Source organism: Sarcophilus harrisii, chromosome 5, assembly GCF_902635505.1.
Source record: "Sarcophilus harrisii chromosome 5, mSarHar1.11, whole genome shotgun sequence".
NCBI lineage: Eukaryota > Metazoa > Chordata > Mammalia > Dasyuromorphia > Dasyuridae > Sarcophilus > Sarcophilus harrisii.
The window spans coordinates 249966585-249990680 of NC_045430.1; the positions used below are offsets into that span (position 1 = coordinate 249966585).

Sequence of the window (24096 nt, forward strand, 5' to 3'; positions counted from 1 at the left end):
CCCTGTTAGACTGTAAGCTCCTTGAGGCAGGTGATGTCATATATATATATATATATATATATATATATATATATGTATGTATGTAAAAATATATATATTTTTAATATTTTATTTTTTTTCCAAATCCAGGCAAAAATAGTTTTCAACATTCACTTTTGCAAAACATTGTGTTCCAAAATTTTCTCTTTTCCTCCCTCCTTCCCTCTCCCCAAGACGGTGAGCAATTTGCTATAGGTTAAACATAGCGCTGTCTTTTGCCTTTTTTTGTATCTCCAGTACTTAGTACAGAGCCTGACATTTTGCAGGCCCTTGGTAAATGTTTGTTGCCTGGCTGACTGAGGCCCAGAGAGGGGTTATATAGCTAGGAAGCAGCCGTGTCAGGATTCTGTAACTCTCCACGGAGCTGCAAGCACCCCGTGGCACTCTGTTCAAGAAATATCTGATGAGGAAAATCAAAGATGTGAATTTGAGGACAGAGTCATGTGGATGATGGTGGCAAAAATCCCCAGGAGACCGTTACCTCTCTTTAAAATCTTCAGCACAAGCCTGAGTATTCTCAGTCTGCAGCATGAGCCGAGCATTGTCCAAGACGGCGTCGCCCACCTGGAACAAAGACACGAATTAGATGGAGTCCGCAATATGCAGCTTCTCGCATTTGTTATGTTGTCATGGAATCTTGACCCAGACTCAGTGGGCAAATACTGATGTTACATCCTTAAGACCTGTATTTTTTGTGGATCACTGAAGATTAAAACACATGGGAAAAGGGTTAGGCAAATACTATAATTGCAGAAATGTTATGGATTACAGATTTAAGGCTGGAAAGGACCTTTGTCTGACTTTTCATATTACAGATTAGGAAAGTTTAAGTGCCTCGCTCTCAGTCACCCAGGTAGTAAGTGGCAGTCAGGACACCTCAAAGGTTGTGGGTAGCCCCTTAATTGAGCAGAGGCTGGAAAACCACTAATTGGGGATGCTGTAGGAGAATTCTTGGCCAGATCTCTGAGATCTCTTTTAAGTCTGAGATTTTCTGATTCCATGAATAGAAGTATGGAAACTGAGGCTCAGAGAGAGATGAACTGTCTAGAACCAGATTCAAAGTCAGATAAATCTGCCCCGGAGATGCGTTAGGGACTTTCACCTCATTTTAGCCTGTCAGTCCTTTCCCAGAGTGGTTTGTCTGGCATAAGGCCCTGAAGAGATCTCTGTGAACAGAAGGCTAGGAGGAAAGCACATGTGGGGAAACTCAATAATGAGCAGCCCAGATCTGGGCCTGGCTCCATGCCATCTCCCCACGATATAAACTCCTATTCATCTCCCTCCTCTTCCACGAAGCAGCATTTCATATTTTTAGCAGTCCTTTTCCAGACATGCTCCACATGCTTTTCAGGCATTTACTCATCCTTCTCACAATGTCCCTGACATCTATCATTTCCATTTCACAAATGGCAAAGCTGAGTCAATGAGAAGCTGAACAGGACTAGTGATTCTTAAAAAAGACCACACACTGTATAACTAGGCATCCAGGATGGCTGAATGAAGTCCTGCTTGGGTCAGGTTGGGAGAGTGGGCTGGATCTCATGGGACTTTGGGATCCTGGAGCATTAAAAACTTTTATCTAACCTTCCCATTTTACAGAGAGGGAAACCGAGGTCCAACTCCACGTCCCTTCTTGTCCTTTGACCACTGATACACCAGACCAGAGGTGTCAGGAATGGAACACAGACCCCGAATTCTTGTTTGCTTTCTTCCAGGAACTAACATCCAGTGAACCAGCTGGGTCAGGCTCATCCCTCCCCAGTTATGGCTGCTGGAGGCTTGAGATGACTCGTTTTTCACCTTTGGGTTAGGACAAGGAAGCTATTCTTCCTGGAGAATTAATCCCTGTTGATGGAGAACCGGGGAAGCCAAGCTAAATGTTCCTCCAGGGAGGCTCAGACCTACTGGGATTTGCTCAGGTTCCAGGCTTTATTAGTTTGCTTGTATATAGTACAACTGGGGATAGATGGGAGCTCGACGCGAAAGCTAATTATAGGCTCCCACTTGCCAAAAGTGTGGTTTGCTGGCACGCGTTTCTCCCCCTTCTTCGCTAAACAAGCAGCTTAAAAATAAACCAGCACTGTGGGTATCATTCATCTTTCCAATCCTTTCATTGTTCACTGAGGGAAAAGCTTGTTTTGTGCCCTCCCAGCTATTCCAGTCCTATGGGAATGGATGGATCCAGAGCTTCTTGGGGTCATAGCCTGAAAGGACCTCAGAGGTAGTACGTGTGACAGTAGGGATAACACTGGAACTGGAGGCACAAAGACCCGAATTCATATCTTACCTTATTAACTATATAACCTTGGTGAGGACTGAAACTCTCTCACCCTGTCACCTCATCTGTAAAATGAGGCTAATTCTAGCTCTTCCTTCAGTGTCATAGTAAGGATCAAACATAAAATGATTTACAAATCATAAAGTGCAATATAAACATCATTATAATATATATATGGACTTGGGTTGCAGAGTGGGTCAGAAACAATAAATTCATCAGTTTGATTTGTTTAACTTTTTTTGTTACAAGGGAGGATTCTTTGAGGGGAGGTATTGAGAAGGGGTATAAATAAATATCAATGAAATATTTTTTAAAGAAATAATAATAGCAAACATTTATGAAGTACTATGTGCCAGGTACTGTGCTACGTGCTTTACAATTATTATCTCATTTGATCCTCACAGAAACCCTCTAAGGTATTATTATCCCTATTTTTCAAATGAGGAAAATGAGGTAAACAGCAGTTAAGTGGTTTGCCCAGGGTCACGCAGCTAGTAAGTGTTTGAAAGGGGATTTGAACTCAGGTTTTCTTGATTCTAGTAAGAATCAGCGATTTTTAAAAAATGAGAGAAAAGAATAAAGGAGCAAAATCACTAGAAAGGCAGAAAATAATAAGGCAGTTAAAAAAAAAAAGAGTGATAGAATGAGAATTAAGTACTCTTGAAAAACAGGGGTCAGAACCTTTCTGTCAAAATTTCCCTATTCTTTCCCCATCTTTTCCCATTAGTCTCTGAAAAGATCCTTAGACTTTCATGAACTTCCAAAGGGTTATTGCTCTTTTATTACTTCTAAGACTCCCTTTTAGATTATTCCATTTTGTCTTGTTTCTAGCTATTAAAAAAAAAAAAAAAAAGCTCAGGTGGGAGAGCTGCATCTTATAATGTAATTCCATGTCCCATGCTCCCTTAGATGCTGAATTCTATACTCCTTTGGGACCCTTACCATCACGTCTGACACAGCCTAGACCTGGCTCTGGGCCATACTTATTATTCATTTACAATGTTGACTCAAGATTTTTATATTAAACTACAAACTCATAGATTTAGATTTAAAAACAACTTTTAGATGCCATTGAGTCCAAGCTTGATTGATGTGGAAACAGATAAAGAGAAGCTAATTGACTCCTTTTGGTCATAGAGTTGGCAATTTTCTGAGGCTGACTTTGAACACAGGTCTATCAGACAACAAGTCTCTCCGCTCCACCATGCTGTGACAAAATGAAGACATCAAAATGAAAAATAGTCACCAAAGGCCTCTTTTGGGGCCTTCAGAACTCAATCCTCCATCTCCACCTGTCTGTAAGCCATTGCTCAATTTCTTCAAGGCAACTCAAACAAGCCCCAAACCAGACTCTTTCCCTCTAAACTGGATCCTCTTCCTGACATCTTTCTAAGGTTTACTGTCCTTCCAACCACCTGAAACTCATTCTTGTCTTTTTCCTTTCCCACCTAATCAGGCACCACATCTTGTCTTGTCAATTCACCCTTCATGATATCTCCCATCAGTCTCTTTGTTTAGCTGTCCCTACCTAACACACAGTAGGTACTTATGAAACATTCATATGTCAAATTTGGGGTAACATGGTGGTGCGATGGATAGAGTACTGGTCCAAGAGTCAGGAACCTTTATTTTTCTGAGTTCAAGTCTGGCTTCAGACACTTACTAGTTGTATGACTTTGGGCAAGTCACTTCACCCTGTTTGTCTCAGTTTCCTCACCTATAAAAAATGAGCTGGAGATGGAAATGACAAACCATTCCAGTTCTTTTGCCATAAAAACCCCAAATAGGATCATGAAGAGTTCAGATACCACTGAAAAAAGTGAATAACAAAAACAAAAACAACTTATGTCAGACAGATAATGAAGAGACTGGGAGTGCTTAGGCATCTTCCTCCTCAGTGTTGAAATAACTACTCATCCTATCATATTCATAAAGAAAACATGCTGGAGAGATGATGTCTTAGGGAAACAACCCCTTTGTAAATAAGCCAAAGTTGGCTACAAGAGATAATTTCATTAAGCCCATCAAGCTAAATTTGGTCTAGATCTGGCAAATAAAACTAGACATTAATATAATTTCAACTACTTGTAATTCATTTCTCAGCAGCTGGGGAAGAATTGTAAAGTTTAAGAAACATCACCAAGAGACCTCCTCTGCCATTTATCTCCAATTTAATGGAGAATGTCCTATTGCCTGAGGCACAGAGAAGTGGGTTTGAATCTTAAGGTTCTGGATACCAACTCCAATGCTGGATTCACACCTACACGTTACAATAAATATAGAGAATTTGGATGAAAAAAAAAAAAGAACTTTCAGAACAATATCATTCATGATCATATAGGTATGGTAAGTGGCTCTCTGTAAGATGTGATTTGAAGGGTCCTGGTCTTGCACCCAAATATCTCCCCCATTGCCTTGGAACTCGACCAATCAAATAAAGTATTGAATCGTACTTAAAATAACCACTGTGGGTCATTAACAAGTATTATTTGGAACTTACAATAATTCTTAGATGGATTCTAAAGGAATGAGATACTTTTTGGTGAGGGGATAGAGTAGAGAGACAAAGTATCTACTTCCCCCCCCCCCCAGTCAGGAATCCAATGCAAATCCTGTAAATTATTGACTGCAAAGATCCTTATTTATTTAGAACTACATATACTTCATAAAACATTTGTTTTATGACTCCACTTGCTCATTTTCTCCAGGATCTGCTCTCCCACCCTTGGCTTTTTCTTCACCCCAGTTCCTGATTCTTTTAATTCTGAGCAGTTCCCAAGAACAGCTGTACTGAAGTCCAGAAGGCGCTGACTAGCACGGAAAATTTCACCAGGGGGGAAGGCTGATCCAGCCCTCCAAAAACAGCCTGAAGATAGCCAGCTGAACTGGTGGGAGGAGCAGCTGTGGCAGCTACAGAGAGCTAGGGACCACATGAGGCCTCTGGTCCCCTCTGGGAGAGTGATGCTAGGGAGGATGGATAGGGTTAAACATGTAAGATAGTGAAGAGAGCACTGAATTTGAAATCAGGATTTGGGTTTAAATTCTAGCTCTCTTCTGTGTCTTTGGGGAAATCCCATTACATTTTGATTTCCATTTCCTTACCTGTAATTTTAGGGATGGGGACATGGGCTAGACTAGACCATCTCTAAGTTCCCCTTCTCCCCTTTCATGATATATTGTGTTTTGTCTTTGATTGGCCATGAAATGTGTAACCTTCTGTTAGGCTAAAATAAGTGAAGCCCACCACCTAGTGGTTCATCTTTGAAAAACCATTCTTGCCTATCATCAGGCGAGAGAACTACAGGAATGGGGATTTTGTGCCATTTAAAGCTGGAGAAGTTAATCCTTTTTTTTTTTAAATAATAAGAAAACTTACAGATTAAATGACTTACTTGAGCTCTCAAGGGTATAAAGTAGGAGAAACAGGATTTGAATCCAGATCCTCTGACAAAAAACTACAGCCTCTGTCTTATTTTACAGGATCCAAGTTCAAATATTGACCTTCCTAGTCAATACCTTAATATAGTCAGTACTCATTGGACATTGAGAGAGCGAATCATGTGCTTTAGTGGCAAATGAGCTGAATTTGAAATCACAAGATGAGAGTTCAAATCCCGGCTCTGCTATTTATTATTTGTGTGACCTTGAAAGTAAATTATTTCCTTTCTGGGTCTTAGCTCTTCATAAAATAAAGCAGTCAGACTAGATGATCTCTAAGGTCTTTTTAGCTCTTTAATTCCATAGAACCCATCTCCATGAGTATCTCTATATAGACAAATCATATTTCATTAGGGCATATATCCAGAAAAAGTTTTTTTAAGGTGATTTATTGAATAATCAATCATAAAAGACATTTTATTCATCCAACTAGAAAATTAAATTTAAAAATTGAGTTAAAATTAATAACTGGATTTTACTTTAAAAATATAAGCTTCTAAAACAAACAAGACACAAAATACCATTTTTTTTTTTTTTTTGAGATCTTTGGGTGTTCCTGGACTTGTGCAATATACCCTGTGGCCATGACTATAATATCTTTCTTATCGTTCTGGGCAGGCAGCACTTTAATAAAAAGCATCTTCTGTGATCGCCAGTGGCTCATTTGGGGGAAAAAATGAATAAAGCAGAGAAAGAATGGATGTGATCATCATGCCGTAAGTTTTAAAGATCCAATTTCACTCCAAGACAAGTAACATCTCTCAAAGAGCAATTATTTGTCATTGAAAGCATAATTCTGGAATTTATCACTGAAAATACTGGTTTGGCAACTATGGGTTCTGAGGCAACCCAATGGAATGGTTGGTATGTGTTCTAATGTGATTGATTTTCCAATACAATGCCACAGGCTGAGTGGGCAAAAGAAGGAACCAGAAACTGGCATCCAGTGGGGGAGGATGTGACAGCACAACCGATACTACCACAAAAGCTACTCCTTGTTTTTTGCCTTTCTCCTTTTATATGGTTCCGTGACATCTTGGGTTTGTCAGAAGTGTTGAGATAACCACACTCATTTGTCTATTTCCTCTGAATCTGACCTCAAAGAATTCATGAATATAAGCTTTTTTCCCCATTTAATTCAGCATTCTACTTTTTGAGGGAGTAGCTGGTACCCCTGTTCCTTGGAGCGAGCACAAGCTCCTGGGCAATCCTGCTTTGGGTAGGTGGCTGTTGACCACCTTGGCCTTCTAAAGCAGTCAGCTTCAGGGTAAGATCTCATCATGACTCATGGAGTGGGAGGAAATACAAAACCCAGAGATATTCTTATGGGTTGGAAGTAAATGGGAGGAAAAAAACAACAAAACTTTGTTAATTACAAATTCCCTCTCTTTCCCCTTTAGTTCCCTCTTCTTCCAACCTTCCCTATTTCTGCCTCCCAGTCCCAATCCCAGTCTCCCAGATTTGTAACCTGTAAGTAACTGCCTTTGTATTTATACTCTTTGTGTTCTGTAAAAACTTATATATTTGTTGTCTCTCTTATTAAAATAGAGATTCCTTGAATTTTGAGGATTGTTTCTTTACCTTTGTATCTCCCGTACCTCTCAAGCTGTCTAGCACATTATAATGTCTGTCATCATTATTAATCATCATTATCAATTTTTAATGTTATCATTAATTAGTCATTATATTAATAGCTACCACTTAAATAGTGCTTTGAGATTTTCCAACTGCATTATCTCATTCTAATTGCTTGTTGGTTGATTGAATGGGTGATTGCTTTATAAAATGTGAGTTACTATTTTTTTTAGTGCATAGTTCTGCTATAATCTGCCCTGGTTTCAAATACTGTGTTCAGTTCAGGATTTAGGGAAGACATTGAGTTACCACAGATGATCTAGTCCAATTGCCTCATTTTCTAGAATTTAAAGAGATTGAGAACCAGGTTAGGGAAGACACCAGATTTCTCCTCAAATGAGCTAGGCTAGTTACACTGAACAACAGTTAGAAGGGAGCTCAGGGGCCATCAAATCCAGTTCATGTGTGCCCAAGAATTCCTTCTACAACATCCTCCCTGACAAGTTTATTTAACTTACACTTGATGACTTTTGGTCTAAGGGAAAACATCTATTTCTCCTTCATTGATTACACTCAAGCCTTTGTGTGGATCACAACAAAACATGGCAAGTCCTCAAAGAACTCATCTTACTTATCTCCTGAGAAACCTGTATGTGGGTCAAGAAACAATAGTTAGAATCAAACATGCGACAACTGATCGGTTTAAGATTGGGAGAGACATACGACAGTGTTGTATATTGTCCCTTATCTGCTTGACTTATGTGCAGAGTAAATCATGTAAAATGTCAGACTGGACAAATCAAAAGCCAGAATTAAGGTTGCTGGTGGAAATATCATCAATGTCACATATGCAAGTGGCAGAAAGTAACGAAGTATTAAGAAGCTTCATGATGAAGATGAAAGAGAATAGAAAAGTTGGATTGAAGCTTAACATGAAAAAAGCTAAGATCTTGGCGACTGGTCCCATCACTTCCAGGCAAACAGAGGAAGAGAAAATGGAAGCAGTGTCTGATTTTATATTCTTGGACTCAAAAATCACTGCAGATGGAGCCACGGAATTAAAAGATGGCTGCTCCTCAGAAGGAAAGCAATGGAAAATCTAGACAGCATGCTAAAAAACAGACATCATCTTGTTGACAAAGATCTTCATAGTCAAAACTATGGTTTATCCAGTAACAACGCATAAGTGTGAGAGTTAGACTATAAGGGAAACTGAGCACCACAGAATTGATGCTTTTGAATTGTGGTGATGGAGAAAACTTTTGAGAGCCCCTTGGATAGTGAGAAGATCAAGTCAGTCAATAAAAGTAATTAATTCAGACTATTCCCTGGAAGGTCTAATACTGAAGCTAAAGTTTAAATATTTTGGACAGAGAAGATGGGATGCACTGGAAAAGACCCTGATGTCAGGAAAAATTGAAGACAAAAGGGAAAAAGGGATAGCAGAGGATGAGATGGATGATAGTATCATGGAAACAATGAACATGAGTTTGGATAGACTTGGAAAGATAATGGAGCATAGAGAGGCCCATGGGGTGTGTCCATGGGGTTATGGAGAATCAGACCCAACTGAGCAATCAAACCACAAAATTATGGGTAAGTCCCTCATGATATCTCTTTTTTAAGATTCTGTCTTATTCTAAAGGTCTATTATTCTGTAATAGTTACAATTTTGGAAGCATTTTAATGTTTGTAAAACACTTGATAAAGAGTATGTTATTTCATTCAATTTTCAATTGCCTTGTGAGGCAGATGTTTTTAATCTCCATTTTACAAATAAGGAAACAGAGAGAAATTAAATAACCTGCCTAGCACTACCCAGTTAATAAGTGTCGAGGCAAGCTCCAAACTTGGGTCTTCCTGACTCCAGCTATTCTGCTTTATCCACTATATCACTAAACTGCCCCCAAATAACAAGGGCAGCCATCTTCATGGTACTTGAACTGATTTTTCCAAAATCAAAACAAAACAAAACAAAAACAAACAACAACCAAAAACAAACAAACAAAAAAAACCCAAAGGGAGAGTATTTGCATTAAGCAGAAAAAAGAGGGTGCCAGAAATGGGTCAATAAGATTTAGAGATATAAAACTAGGAATAAAGATGAGAAAATGGGTGTCCATTTTGTGTGACGTTTTTGTAGGACAGATGTCATTTATTTTAGAAACTACACTTGGTCATCTTCCCTTAGTTGCCTTTCAAAAAGCACAGCCTCTGTATTTCAAATTGAAGGATATTGTTAGAATGCTTATCATTAGCTTTCCACTGACAAGATACCCTTCTGGTAGAATGCCAGAAACTTGGAGCTGGGTAATCTACAGAAAACTTACTAGGTGCTTGGCAAGTCCTCAATGATGTCTTCTTTTTGTTTCCACTTTTATTTGCTAATGTCATATTTATTGATATATGTCATGTTCTAGAATATGTCATATATAATGTCATATTCTAGTGTCCTATTTACTTGGATGCCATAAGCTTTTGTTTCTTTTAGGATATCTAAAAGATATCTTTTGAGCAACTTCCTTTTCTGATTTAGAAACAATCTGTTCCTTTTCAGTAAGTATTATCTCAGTAGGGCAAGGAGAATTCATGTATTGATAAGGCTATGAGCCCGGTAAATGCTGTTGCATTTTGGGAGTCCTGTTAATCTGGAGGGGCTCAATGACAAGAGAATCCATATCCAGACCTTCAGTTCTGTGCTACTATCTACATTATTAAGCATATGCAGAAATACTCAGCACCCTTTTTGGGTCAAGGACCATGTGTCCAATCCCAATGCTTACTTGAAGCATCCCCACCAATCCACCATTTTGTGTTCAAAGGGGAACACATCATTTCTCCAATGTGACATCTTTGAAATACTTGGTAGCTTTTCAGATGTGCCTGTCCTTGGGAGCTTGGGCTGTTTCATGGGTGTTCTTGAAGCAGCCCTAGAGATTTGGACTCCTTGACTCCTGTGACTTTGTGGGGCTCTCTGCATGGAGTACCTTATCATTTAAAATGATTGCCTAAGACAGCTCAAAGGAAGAGCAATGGCGGATCTTTTCTTCTTTCTTCCTCTGCTTTTTCCTTTTTAAGAGAATCACAAAGCTGTCTCCCTCCCTGAGAGCTGATCTAATAGGAACTTTGAGTCTTAGGTTTGTTGCCATTGAAGGAGATAGACTTAGGATGCATTTTAGGGTTAGGGTCTGCTTCTGTATCTGACTTTTACCCCAAATTAGCACAACCAGCCACTAAGATGGCTTTTTGACTGTGTTGATTTATATAAATGATGGTGAGGAGGCAAATAGAAACCATTTTAGACACTGAGCAAAATAGAAGTGACAACATCCCTCTTTAACCCATAGCGCTATTGTGAAAGGCTTTGCAAACTGTTAAGCATTACATAAATGCAAATTATTATTATCATCATTATAATAAACATCTGCATGTGGACCAAGCATGAGTCCTGGTATTAAGACCAAGGGCAGCAGCTGTCGCATCCCTGCCCTTCCCCGCTCCACTTTAGGGACCCCAGCATGACCTTTGGCTCATTTAGTAGTTGGGATAGAGGAAGCAAAGCCAGTGGTAGAACATCAGAGACTAGGAACCGATGAGCAGAAGTCAAAGAAAAGTCTCAAAAACGGTGACTAGTGCAAGCAAGGTTCTTGTGGGAACACAGCTGCAGAACAGATAAGGAAAGTTTGCTTAGGTGACCTCTCACTCCCCCAGATTTACTAGTCAATCCAAAATGATAGAAGAGACCTGCTGGTCCAACCCTACTCATTTAATAAACGAGGAAAAGGAGACCTAGAAAGATGAATCCACTTGGCCAAGACTACACAATTCCCTATATACACTTGTGGGAGTTTATACCTTCAGGTTCTAAAAATATACCAACTACAATACATGCTCTTAAATCAAGGACATCCAGGATCCTGAAGGATTTTCATTTGCCCAAGGTCCCCAAAGGAACTTGAAGAGAAGCCTAAAAATCTGGGTCCTCTATATTTACTCAGCAACTAGAGAGTGCAGTGGTTAGATGTCTGGACCTGAAGTCAGAAGTCTCATTTCTAGAGTTCAACTCCTAGCTGTGTGACCCTGTCACAAGTCAGTTCACTCTCTTTGCCTCAGTTTTTTCATCTGTTAAATGAGCCCGAGTGGAAATAGCAAATCATTGCCAAGAAAAGCCCAAATGAAGTCATAAAGAGTTGGACATTATTGAACATTACCTTTTGCAGAATGTAAGTTTTTTAAAATTTAATTTTAATAGTCCATTATTTTTCCAATGATAAGTGAAGATGGTTTTCAACTTTCATTTTTGTAAGATTTTGAGTTCCAGGTGTTTTTCTTCTTGCTTCCCCCTCCCCATGCTAGCAAGCAATTATACACGTACACTGAATGTTTGTTTTATGAAATATTCCAATCTGGGTTCCAATCAGATAAATGATTTATTACTTTTTAAAAAAAAATGTTCTCTAAGGTTTCCAAAACATTTGCACCCAATCTATTCTCTTTCTAGGCAGTTAGGTGCCTACCTAGTGGAATGTTAGACTGGAAAGCAAAAAGACCCAAGTTCAAATATGACCTTAGGCACTTACTTGTTTTGTGATCCAGGAACTGATTGCCTCAGTTTCTTTATCTGTAAAGTGGAGATAATAAAAGCTCTTGCCTTCCAGGGTTGTTGTGAGGATAAAATGAGATCATATTTATAAAGCATTTTGCAAACCTTAAATGCCATCTAAATGCTATTTTTTTATGATTAATTTCCTAACAAGAGCTCTGTGAAGTAGGTATGGCAAGGGTCATTTGATTCTCATTCAATTGCTCTGTGATTTCATTAACACCAGTTTTTGTCCCAGAAGGGCAGCTCAGTCTGTCCATGACCATCTTGGGACCATTGTCCCCAGTGAAAGGGTCACCCAGCTTGCAAGAAGCTGAGCCAGGGTTCTAATCTAGAAGGACCGACTCCCTTCCCAGGGCTCTTTCTATGCAATCAAAATCCTGCTTTTGAAGTTCCTGCTGTTCACGAATTTGGGGTCTGAGGGGGGAGAGATGAGGGACAGATATAAACCCCTCCCCCACTAAATCTATGGGCAGAACAAAATGCTATTAGTCTTAATTACATTAGTAATTATTATTATTATCAATAGTTAAAAATCATGCAGAGATTATCCAAGTGCTGGCTTGCTTGGCTTTTTGTTTTGTTTTGTTTTTAATTTTATTAAAGCTTTTTATTTTCAAAACATATGCATGGATAATTTTTCAACCTTGACCCTTGCCAAACCTTGTGTTGCAGATCCCCACCCCCCCTTTCTTCCCAGATGGCCAGCCATCCAATATATGTTAAACATGTTCAGTTCTTCTTGTGCGGCTTGGCTTTTTAATAACAAAGATCTGGAGTCAGAGGTCCTGAGTTCAGATCCTGCCTCTCATCCCCTGCCTTTATATGAAAGTGGACAAAGTCACTTCATTTCTCTGGGCCTCGGAGGCCCTTCCTCGGAGGGCCTTCCTACCCCTGATCTCTTCTCCTATGAGTCTATGAAATGAAATCACCACAAATGAAAGGAAAAATAACAAGGTTTCTGCATTACACATTTTGGAAGAAAGGGAAAAAAGTGTCATTCTCACTCCCGGGCAGGCAACAGAAATAGACTCCCAGAGCTTCAGGCCAGGATGTCATTTTTCTGCTCGACTTGCAATCCTCAGAAAATTGGGTGTTGCCATGGAAATTCTGACGCCAGCTGCACCAGCCCAGCGTGGTGGGAGATGCCAGACTAGGGGCTGAGGGGGAGCCCGGCAAGGGAATGATTACAGACCTCCCGACTCTACCCAGGGGAGGGTTTGCAGCTAGAGAAGGGAATGCAAAGTGATCCAGTTAATGGACAGCACATGGCTTCACCTGCCAAGAGAGCCAGGCTCCAGGGGGTTGACCCAGGACCCAAGGTTTGGACATGAGTCCTGTCTGCAGAGACTTGAGCCACAAGAGCAGGAACCTCCATCGTTAGAGCTGAAAGATTCTTGGATCTTTGTCCAACCACTTTTTACAAATGAGGAAACTGAGGCCCCACATATCCTTAGGTGAACCAATGATGGCAGAACACCTCCATAGACATTGCAGATGTGGGCGGCCACTGGAGTTCCTTCTCCTTAGTTAACCTGAGGTTACCAGACAGACACTCACTCTCTCAAGTGCTTCATAGAATGACAGACAAAACTGTAAGTGCCAAAAGTATCACTGAGGCAAGCCTGGAATATCAGCACTATGAGACCGAGGTAATGGGAGTAGCTGGGACTAAATACAGACATTATATATATATATATGGAGAGAGAGAGACAGAGACAGAAAGAGAGACAGAGAGATAGATAGAGACAGAGACACAGACAGAGAGACACACAGAGAGAAACAGAGAGAGCAAGAGAGTGAGAAAGAAAAAGAGGCAGAGACACAGAGAAGAAGAAGAAGGGAAGGTGGAGAGAGAAAGGACTACCTGCCATCTAGGAGAGGGGTGGAGGGAAGGAGGGGAAAAGTTGGAACAGAAGGTTTGCAAGGGTCAATGTTGAAAAATTACCCATGCATATGTTTTGTAAATAAAAAGCTATAATAAATAAATAAATAAACAAAAGGAAATAGATGCTCATATCATAGAGGGGACTGACATCTTTGGACTTAGGTCAGTAGCCTTTGATCAGGTCCTGTGACTGCACTGAGCCTGGGGAGGGGCTAGGGGCTCCCCTCACGCTTATATGTAGAATAACCAAGTGGAAGCACACAGTCTCTAAGGTCCCTTCCAGATGTAGTCTTCTATTTAATAGGAATTTATTAAGCACCTACTATGTCCAGGCTCTGTGCTAAGAGCTTTACAATGATTAGATCCTCATAACAACCCTGCCAAGTGGGTGCTGATATAGCCCCCATTTCAGGGAGGTGATAGTGAGTTGTATTGAAGGGAGGAAGGGAGGGCTCCTCCAGAGTCATCTAGGTCCAGTGGCAAGATATATAGTAGTAGTAGTATAACTCCCCACAGACAAGGAAACTGAGGCAGACTAAGTGACCTGGCCAGGGTCACACAGCCACTAAGTGTCTGAGGTCACATTTGAACTCATCTTCCTGACTCCAGGTCTAGCGCTCTATCCATTGCATCACCAGCTGCCTTACGGTGAGTGAGTCTTAATGCTGGTTCTCGAATCGGGGTCTTTAGGTGTTGAGAGCAGCCTTCGTCTCCCATTCCAGCACCTCTCTTTTCCAGCCAAGAGTAGAGCAGGAAAACAGGAGATGAACAGGGAGCAGGGACATCCCCAGGCCTGAGTGGTTGCCTGACAGCATCAGACCCGGGCCAGCCCCTGGAAACCTTGTTGCGAATCTGTAATATCCCCATGGAAAAAGGAAGGAAACTGTTCTGGGCTGGGAAGAGTCTGACCAAGGTAGAGCTAGATGACCTAGTCTGGGGTTCCTTATTAGCATCAGCTGTGGAGTTTCCAACCCAGGAAGGAGGAGGCTGCCAGCCTTCACTGCATGTTCCTGATGGAGATTCGACCTTTATTCGGAGACTGGACCTTGAATGTTCCTCGGTGCCCAGACGGGTCCTAGGTACAGGACGTGGACTCGCGTTCCCAGCATCCACTGGTCATAAGCAGCTGGTTCTATCCTAGCACTGGCAGCTTCCAGAGAAATTCCTCCTTCCACTTTGTATTTTTTTAATAGCTTTTTATTTACAAGTTATATGCATGGATAATTTTTCAGCATTGACAACTGCCAAACCTTTTGTTCCAATTTTTCCCCTCCTTCCCCCTATCCCCTCCCCGAGATGGCAGGTTGATCAATACATGCTGAATATGTTAAAGTATAAATTAAATACAATATAAATATATCCATTTTGTATTTTAGAGAACCCCTCGTGAGGATGTCAGCCCCTGTCTGTCCAGCATTTCTCCAAGCCTTGCCTGGTGGCCCTCCAAACCTGCAAAGCTGAGACTGCAGATTTGGCTGAAGGTGCTGGCCCTGAGGATGGGGGCAGCAGCGGGGGCCATACTCCCTGCCAAGGACCCCCACTGACTTGCCTCTTGGTTCTTTTTTTTTTTCTTTTCTGAGGCAATTGGGGTTAAGTGACTTGCCCAGGAAGTGTTAAGTGTCTGAGGTCAGATTTGTTCTCAGGTCCTCTTGACTTCAGGACCAGTGTTCTATCCTGCCACCTGACTGCCCCCTTGCCTCTTGGTTCTTGGTGCTTCAAGGCATAAATAGCCTGGCTTCCTCACTTAGCTCCAGCTGCCCAGGGGCCTGGAATCACCATGGTGGGGTTCCTCACTCTATACCACTCTGTCTCTCTTTTAAAGCTATACTATCCCGCCCCTCCCCCTTTACCAAAAAATCCCATTATAGAACCCAGGAAGCAGATATTAGAATCATATTATATGTTATTAGAATCAGCAGAGCCCTGGATTTGAATCCCACTTCGGATTCTAGTTTTAGAGCTGTGGGCAAGACACTTAACTTCTGAACCTCAGTTTCCTCCTCTGTCAAATGGAGATAATAAGACCGCTGACAGTATTTAACGATGAGGCTCCTATAAAAGTGATATTCTATAGAATGCTCTACAAACCACAAAATGCTGTAGAAATGTGCATTATTTTGCCGAGCTGTCACCGGCCATCTTGACTCTGTTCTGCTGCTCTGGAAGACGAGTCAAGGACTTTGTGCAACTCTACCTCACTTCAGTCCAATTTATGAGGGAATCGAACATCACCCAAACCAATTTCCTATTATCAGTGTAGGCCATTAATCAATCCACAAGCATTTAGTAAGCCCCTCATCCATGGGCAGATGCTCTGCCATAATATATATATATATATATATTACATATATAATATAATACAAAGAAGGAGCCTATCCCAACTTACAAGAAGCTTATGTTCTAATGGGGAAGCCGGAGAACATGTATGTGTGCATGTATACATATGTGTGCATGTATGAATGCATACGTATTATTGTTTTTATTTGTGGATATTTGTCCTTCATTCTCAAAGAGGACCATGACATTAGGGAGGTGATAGTGAGTTGTATTGAAGGAAGGGAGGGAGGGCTGTGCAAGATCACCAGCCTCAATTTCTCCTCCGGAGTCATCTAGGTCCAGTGGCAAGATATATAGTAGATACACACACATATGTTATTGAAAAGGCATGAGAATATCCACTTTATCCATTCATCCCCGAGTGCATGTATCTTTACACTACCTAAAACTCTATCATTAAAAAGTCAATATTCTAAGCTATTAATAGCTTAGTGTGAATTAGTTCATCTAAGTTACCAGTTCTTAATATCTCAGTGTGAATTAGTTTATCAATTTGCTGCTTTCTGGAGACTAAAGGAGAGGAAGCTTCGGAGGAAATGAGAGTTTTTCACTGGAGCTGGAAAATGGGAGATACCTGGGATACTCTGGAGGGCAGCTTTGGGTGGGGCGGGAGTTATTCAGTATGTGGAAGAGAGGACCTGGCCGTGTGATGGCAGATGGCAAGAGAGCGGGTACATAAAGGAGAACTGAGAGGATATGAAAGATAAACCTCATCCAAATTTTTCTGAGGGACCCGTTTCCCAGCCAATGTTTGTTTACGAATTCAGCGTTCGGCTTCTCCTTTGAGGAGAGAAAGGAGTCTGTTATTTTCCCATAGTGGGTCAATTGTAGAAGGCGTTTCCATCCCTGTCCCCGTACATTTCTTTGCCGACCAGATCAGGGCTGAAATCACTTCTCCTTTCTGCTGAATAATGTGGTGGAGACAATAAGCTGCACCTGGCTCTTTTTCCAATGAGAAAAACAAGCCATTGTCTATTTTTTTTTCCTGTGGTTAGATAATAAACAAGCCGGATTTTGTTTTGCTAAATTAAATCTTTAGTTTAGGGGAATCATAAGTTTAGAGTCAGAAGAAGTCATCAGAGATCATCCAGTCTTCTCATTTTTACCAGGAAGGAAAGGGAGATCCAGAGGGATGAAATGGATTTTCCCAGCATTCAAAGGCAGTAAGATTCAAACTCAAGTTCTTTGTTTCTAGAACTCCAGAATTCAGAACTAAATTCTAGAAACAAAGTTCTTCCCATCATACCACATGACCTATGTATTGGGAAAATGATAATGATACTTCTGTGAACAGTTAGGAGGCTGTGGCAATAGTCTGGGAGAGAAGGAACAAGGATATTCACTGGGGTAGTGAATGGGGCCAAAGGGACACATAGTCTTTGTGTTGCCATAGATAAGGATGGGGCACAGTTTACGATAAAGTTCTGGACCTGGCGTCAGAAAGACCTGCATTCAGTTCCTAGCTGTGTGTGCCCCCCCAACAAAGCCACTTCTGTCCACATCAGTTTCCCCACAGGAAATCATTTCCCAGGGTTGTTGTGAGGATCAACTCAGTATTTGTAAAGCACTTAGCACATTGCCTGGCACATAGTAGGCACTTAACAAAAGCTTATTCTCTTTCCTGTGGGGTTCCAAATAAAGCCTAATTTATGTCGGCTCCCTTCACACAGACTTCCAAGTTACAGAAGAGAATCCTAATCTTTATAATCTCTTCTAATCTTTGCCCTGAGATTGGGATCTCTCACCCATCTTAAGAAGAAAACTTTGTAATCAGTGTCTTGTTATGTAGTTAAAATAATCGAAGCTTTTAACCCTTCCAGTTGTACCCTTTGTTGGAAACCAAGATGGACACAAGGAAATGCCCATGTCTGGGTCGATCCCAAAAGTTTTACGTGACGAAAAAACATGATCAGAATAACAACTGGGACATAACAAAAAACAAACCAACAAAAGAACCAAGGGGGATAATTGTTGAGTCAGTGGAAGGGGATGGAAGACCTAATAGTCATTTCTCAGCATTCTGGTAGAGACTGTTCCAGGGTGTGCTGATAAATGTTTAACCACTGGCTCTCCAGGGAAAAAAGGCATGATTAACATTTTCTCTGTACTTTCTCAAGTCTAGACAATCAACAAGATAATAAATTAAGCCCTAATTGGTAGCTTTTGCTGACTTTTGAGGTATAAATGCTCACACTGAAAATTTGATAATTGACTCTCTAGTACTGGTCCTAGTTAGCTCTAGCACACCCTTGGGTGCATAAACTATTCTTTCTGGAGGCATAGCTAGGAAAGGTGATAGTTTAAGGCTTTAGCAGCATCCCAGGAAGGTGTACGGAGTTTTGCCTTTATTTTTGGAGAGGGAGGATGAGCATACTTGTGAAGAGAAGGAAAGGTGTCAGTGGGGAGATTGGGATTGAAGGTGGGAGAGAAAGATGAAATGATTAACGGGACAAGGGGAAAGAGGAGGATCTAGGCCACAAGTGGCCTTCCCAGAGCTCAGCATTTTGGGTTTGGTGTCAGATACCCTAAGTGAAATTTAATTGACTTCAGTGGGATGCCTGTAAAAGTGCTACACTCCAGTACATACCAAGTGGCTCCCCACTGCTCAGCAAGGCATTCAAGGCCAGCACAGTCTATCTGCAACTTACTTTTCCAGTCTTATTTCATACTTATTTTTCCTTGCTGTCCTTTAGGCTCCGGCCAAGACCCTCTTTCTCTCCTTATCTTGTCCCTCTGCCCCCTCTGAATTGGCAAAGATCACCCTGGCCTGAAATGGATGCCTTGCACATCAGTATTTTCTATAAGGAACAGCTCGGCTCCATGGGAAATGTTTTTCTTCAAAACTCATCTGACTTTCTACTGTCTTCTGCCATTCTTTCTTTTTTGATGAAGCTTTCTTAGCTATCCCCGGCCAAGCTCAAACTGACCCTTTCTCCTCTGGCAAAAAAAGGGAGTAGGGGAGAGGGCTTGATACCTCCTGACTGTATAATCTTATACAGATCATTTATACTTTCAATCCCCCCACCAAATTATTGAAGAGGAGCTGACTTGCCTTGACAGTGGAACTTCCTCACCCAGACCTGGTTTAAAAGAAATTGCTCACCAAATTAGCCCGTATTATATTTATTTGGGTTCATGTTTGACCCTCCTTTTAGGCTAGAAGTTCTGCTGAGAGAAGGAACTATCTAGTTTGAAAACTTTTGTTCTGTAATCCTTTGTGCACAACAAACACAATATCGAATTGAACTGAATTGTGCCCATTGCATCCAGCTCTGCTTTCCGGTAGCCCCTTCTTCCTTCCCATGACAGTCATTCACATACTAAACTGTCAGTTCACCAAGGGCAGGGATGTGCTTTTCCTCCTTTTGGATCCCCAGCTCTTAGCACAGTGTCTGGCACACAATAAGACTCTGATAAATGTTTATTAATTTGACTACGTATGGACATCTTCGAGTCTTCTTCACCCCAGGTTAAACATTCCCACTTGAAGAATTTCAAGGTTAGAAAAACTTCAAGGATCAAAGGTTTATCCAGTTAATCCCATGGTACAGTGCTTGGGGCTCTGGATTTGGAGTCAGGAATTTGACTTGAGTTCAAAGCCTGGCTCAAAGTTTTACTAGTTGTGTTTTCCTGGGCAAGTCACTTAAGTTTTTCTGTGCTTCAGTTCCCTCATTTGTCAAATGGAGGGGTTGGGCTTGAGATGGTATCAAAGACCCTTCTTTAGATCTAAAACTATGATCCTAAAATTGATAAGGGATCTACCCATCAGCTTCCACTCAAAGGCAATCCATGGGAAGACATTCCCCCTAAAGACACCATATTACCTTTTTGGACAGCTCCAATTGTCAGGCCTTTTGTTTTCTCATGTCACATGGTTTCTACTTCTTTCACCATTTTGTTGCCTTCCCTCCAGTGGATGCTTAACAATTTGTCAACATCCCTGAGACAGGGTACAATAATGGGAAAACATGCTTTTCTACTGATCCGTTTCCATTAATGGATGAATGGAACCAAGATGATGCCCCCAAAACGGCACTCCGCCCCACTCGCCAAGCCCACCAGCCTTGCCTCTAGTCTAATCCCCCAGGAATCATCGAGCATGGCAATCCCTATGGGAAAGAGATCACCTTCTCTACTACCAAGTGACCATCAGCTGTGACCAAGGATCAAGTTTCCCCAAGAGCCCTGGGAAGAGCAGAGCCCCCATGATCACTGGCATTGCTTCTAGCCCAGTCTGCTAATAGTGCCATCCTGGGCAAAGCCCGTGACCTGGTAATTGCCTCTGTGAGTGCTACACAGCCTTGCCTTTTTAGCAGTCACCCCTACAGACAGCCCTGAAAGAGAAATTCTCACCACCCAAAGACTGGCTGGACTATCCAATAGCCCAATATATGCCCTTTTGCCAATGGGGGTGACATTCAAATGTTCAGGGTTGCAGAGGGAGCAGGCAAGATAGAGCCGAGATTTATGAGGCATCCTCATAAATGATATTATATGGATGTGAGTGTGAGTTTTGTTTTTTATTTCTGCTCTAGGGTCTGCTTCTGATTTCAAATCTGGTGTTTTTTCCATGATGCCAGTTGGTAAACTGATCCCAGATATTTGATGAGATTTCTTTTTTGGGGGAAGCAATCAGGGTTAAATGATTTACCCAGAATCACACAGCTAGTAAATATTTGGGTCTGGATTTGAACTCTGGTCCTTCTGATTCCAGGCCTGGGCCCTCTCCATTGTGCCACCTACCTGCCCCAACTCCCCGTATTTTAAGGAAGATTCAGAATTACTGCTAATTGTGATCTCCTAAGTTTCTAGCACATCCAGGTTTGACAACAAGCCTCCTGAAGATAGAAGCCCCAAGCACAGCAGGGATCACAAACACCAGGAGAGATTATTTAGATCAGTCCTCATTTAAAAGTCAAATCTTCTTACCTTTCAATTACTACACTATACCCTCTTTTTCCCCCATAGTCTCTGCAGTTTCAGATTTAATTTAGTGTTTTCTTCCACAGCGTCCATTAATTTCTCTTCCTACTTATATAACTCAGCAGTAAAATCCCAAGACCTATGCCCTGCTTTCATCAGGGTATATTCTGGACTGATAGATTGAGAGATTGCTGGAGCAGAAAAGAACCGTAGAGATTCAGGCCATAACTAGGGCAGGGCAATGAGGACTTTGTCCCAGGGCACTGAAATTTGTAAGGTAGAGAAAACGATCCTAGGATACATCTCCTTTCCTCCCTTTATCCATAGGCTGCATCACCAGCCCAGATAAAATGACTGACCCAACAATTTGAGCTAAGTGGCAGTTACTGGGTCTCCTGACTCCCAGTTTTATTCTCTTCCCCCTGCCCCACATCTATACCCTCTTCCCTTTCCACCTTTCCCTCTCTTGGCCCTGAGCCACCTGAATAATGCCGGCTTTCCGCCTAGCTGGGTTCCAGATGAGAAGGGCCCAAAGTTTGTGGCAGTTTCCATTATCAGCTCCATTTATTTTGCAAAATAATCATAAATAATATTAATAATAATGAAACATAATTGGGGAGGAATAGATGACAAATTAGCTGCCATTTGCATGTGAAAGCCATTTTGCTGGATGCCTTTCAGCACTGTCCCAGTGAGAGTGGAGGGTCTTGGAAAGCTGGCTATACATCGGGCCATGGAAGCTGGCCCGGCTCAACTGGACTTCCCCGTCCTATGTTCATGCAGACAAAGAGCCGGGGTACTTGGAAAAACTTTGTCTAAATGAACACAGATGGAGCAGCAGGGAGGGATTAACTAGGAGGAGGTAGCCTGGGCACCTACAGAGAAAACTCAACAGCTCGGGAACTTTTAACTTAAAGAAAAATGAAGCAAAACAAAGAGTCAAGGCCTAGAGTGGTGCAATGGAATGAGATCTGGATCTAGTCCCAGGATCAGGATTCGAATCTTACCTTTGCTACCTACTACTTGCCAGAGCCCCTTTCGAGGTCTCAAGTGTTTATATAATTTATATAATGATCTTTAGTTGATCTTTAGGGTCTCTTCTAACTCCTTTGGGACAGGATGCGGGACATATCCACAACCATGGAAAAGTAAAAATAAATGAGGACGAAAGGAATAAAAAATAACTGTAGTGGAAAGAGCCCTGAATTTGGGGTCAGAGGCCCTGGGTTCAAATTCAGCTCTGTTCCAACTACTAACTGCTGGAATTTGGGTAAATCACCTAATTTCTCCCCGGGCTCAGTTTCTTCATCTGTAAAATGATAAGATATTTTCCGAGGTCCCTTCTACTTTAATCTATGATTTAGATTGTTATTTGTCTAAGAGGGCCATGACCTCAGGGAAGTGACATGCAAGTGAATTGGATCGAAATGAGGGAGAGCTGCCTCACTTTCCCCTCCAGAGCCATCTGGGTCCAGTGGCCAGAGAGAGATCAGGACGACTGGAGATGACCCGGGATGCGGTGGGAGACCTCGGCATTTCAAGCTAAGGTTTTTGATCACTGAAGGAGTGACTGAAGCATTGCATTGAAACTAATTGAAATCTAAATAGTGACTAAGCAAGTTTAGTTGGCTATGTTGGGCTCCCATGTGAATGTTTAAAAAAAAAGGTTTGTTTTTTTTTTTTTTTTTGGAAAAATCCCATGAGCTCCTGAGGTTAAAACAATTTCTATGATTTGAAAGTAGGAGAAAAGAATCTTGGAATAAAGTGAAAACTTTTCCTTTGGGTCTTGATAAAGGGAACATATTTTAGCAATCTCACTCCCTGCCTCCATCACCTTTTTAGTTGTTCTTTTTCCCCCAAAGACGACTTGGTCATTTTATTTGTGGATTCTGAGTAATTCATCTCGTCGTCTCACTTCTTTGTCATTTCTTTCCTCTGCTTCATTTGTTTTGCCGTAACTGCCTCCAATCCTGCCCCTTTCCAAACTGGTCCTTACATAACTGCCCAGATATTGTCCCAGCAGCACAGATCCGCTGCTCTTCTCAAACTATATCGAGGGCTACCCACGGAGCAATGGCGAGGGCAGCTGGTGAGTCAGCGCAGCGATCACCGAGATGCTTTGCTGGTACAGAGGCCGTTACTGGGATAAAGGCACTCCTCTCTGAGAAGGGAGCCACTAGAATGAAGAATTTCTGGCTATATCAGCGAGCCCAGCAGCACTGGAGAAAGAACTCAGAACGAGATCATGAAACCACATCTCGCTTTTCAGCTAGAGAACTTGAGATATACAGGGCTGCTGTTGAGTTATTTCTGTCATGTCCAACTCTCTAGGACCCCATTTGGGTTTTCTTGGCAAAGGTACTAGAGTGATTCATCATTTCCTTCTTCAGTTTATTTTCCAGATGAGGAAATTGAGGTAAATAGGGTAAGTGACCCAACCAGGATCAGCCAGCTAGTCAGTGTCTAAGGCCATATTTGAACCTATGAAGATGAATTTTCCTGACTCCACTCTGTGCACTGTATCACCTAGTTTATGCTCTGATGTGGCTATTTTATGTTTGTTTGTTTTTGCTGAGACAATTGAGGTTAAGTGACTTGCCCAGGGTCACACAGCCAGGAAGTGTTAAGTGTCTGAGGTCGTATTTGAACTCAGTACCTCCTGACTTCAGGGCTGGTGCTTTATCCACTGCACCACCGGGCTGCCCCGATGTGGCTATTTTAAATGTTCCTTTTATAAAGGAGAGTTCTTTGGGGAAGGACACATGCTTGTTGGGAAATGACAAGGATGTGAGAGAGCAAAAAGCATCAAGCCCTGAGGCTGTTTTGAGAAGCGCCGGGGACTCTGCTTTGGGGACAATTTCTAGGCAGCCACGTAAAGGCTAGATTGGAAAGGGGCAAGATTGGAGGCAGTTATGATAAAACAGATGATGAAGGAAGCAGGGAGACCCGGGGAGAAAATGAGTTACTCAAGGAAAATTATCACCCCGAGGACACACCAGTCTGAGAGGCCATCAG

General features: G+C 41.7%; 1 protein-coding gene across 1 annotated transcript in view; it reads right to left on the reverse strand.

Moving 5' to 3' along the window:
* BFSP2 (beaded filament structural protein 2) overlaps positions 1 to 24096 on the reverse strand; it is a 61612-nt gene that overhangs the window by 21425 nt on the left and 16091 nt on the right. The window contains exon 2 of the mRNA XM_031940106.1: positions 521 to 603. Within this exon, the coding sequence (XP_031795966.1) occupies positions 521 to 603 (83 nt within the window). The remainder of the gene's footprint in view (positions 1 to 520; positions 604 to 24096) is intronic.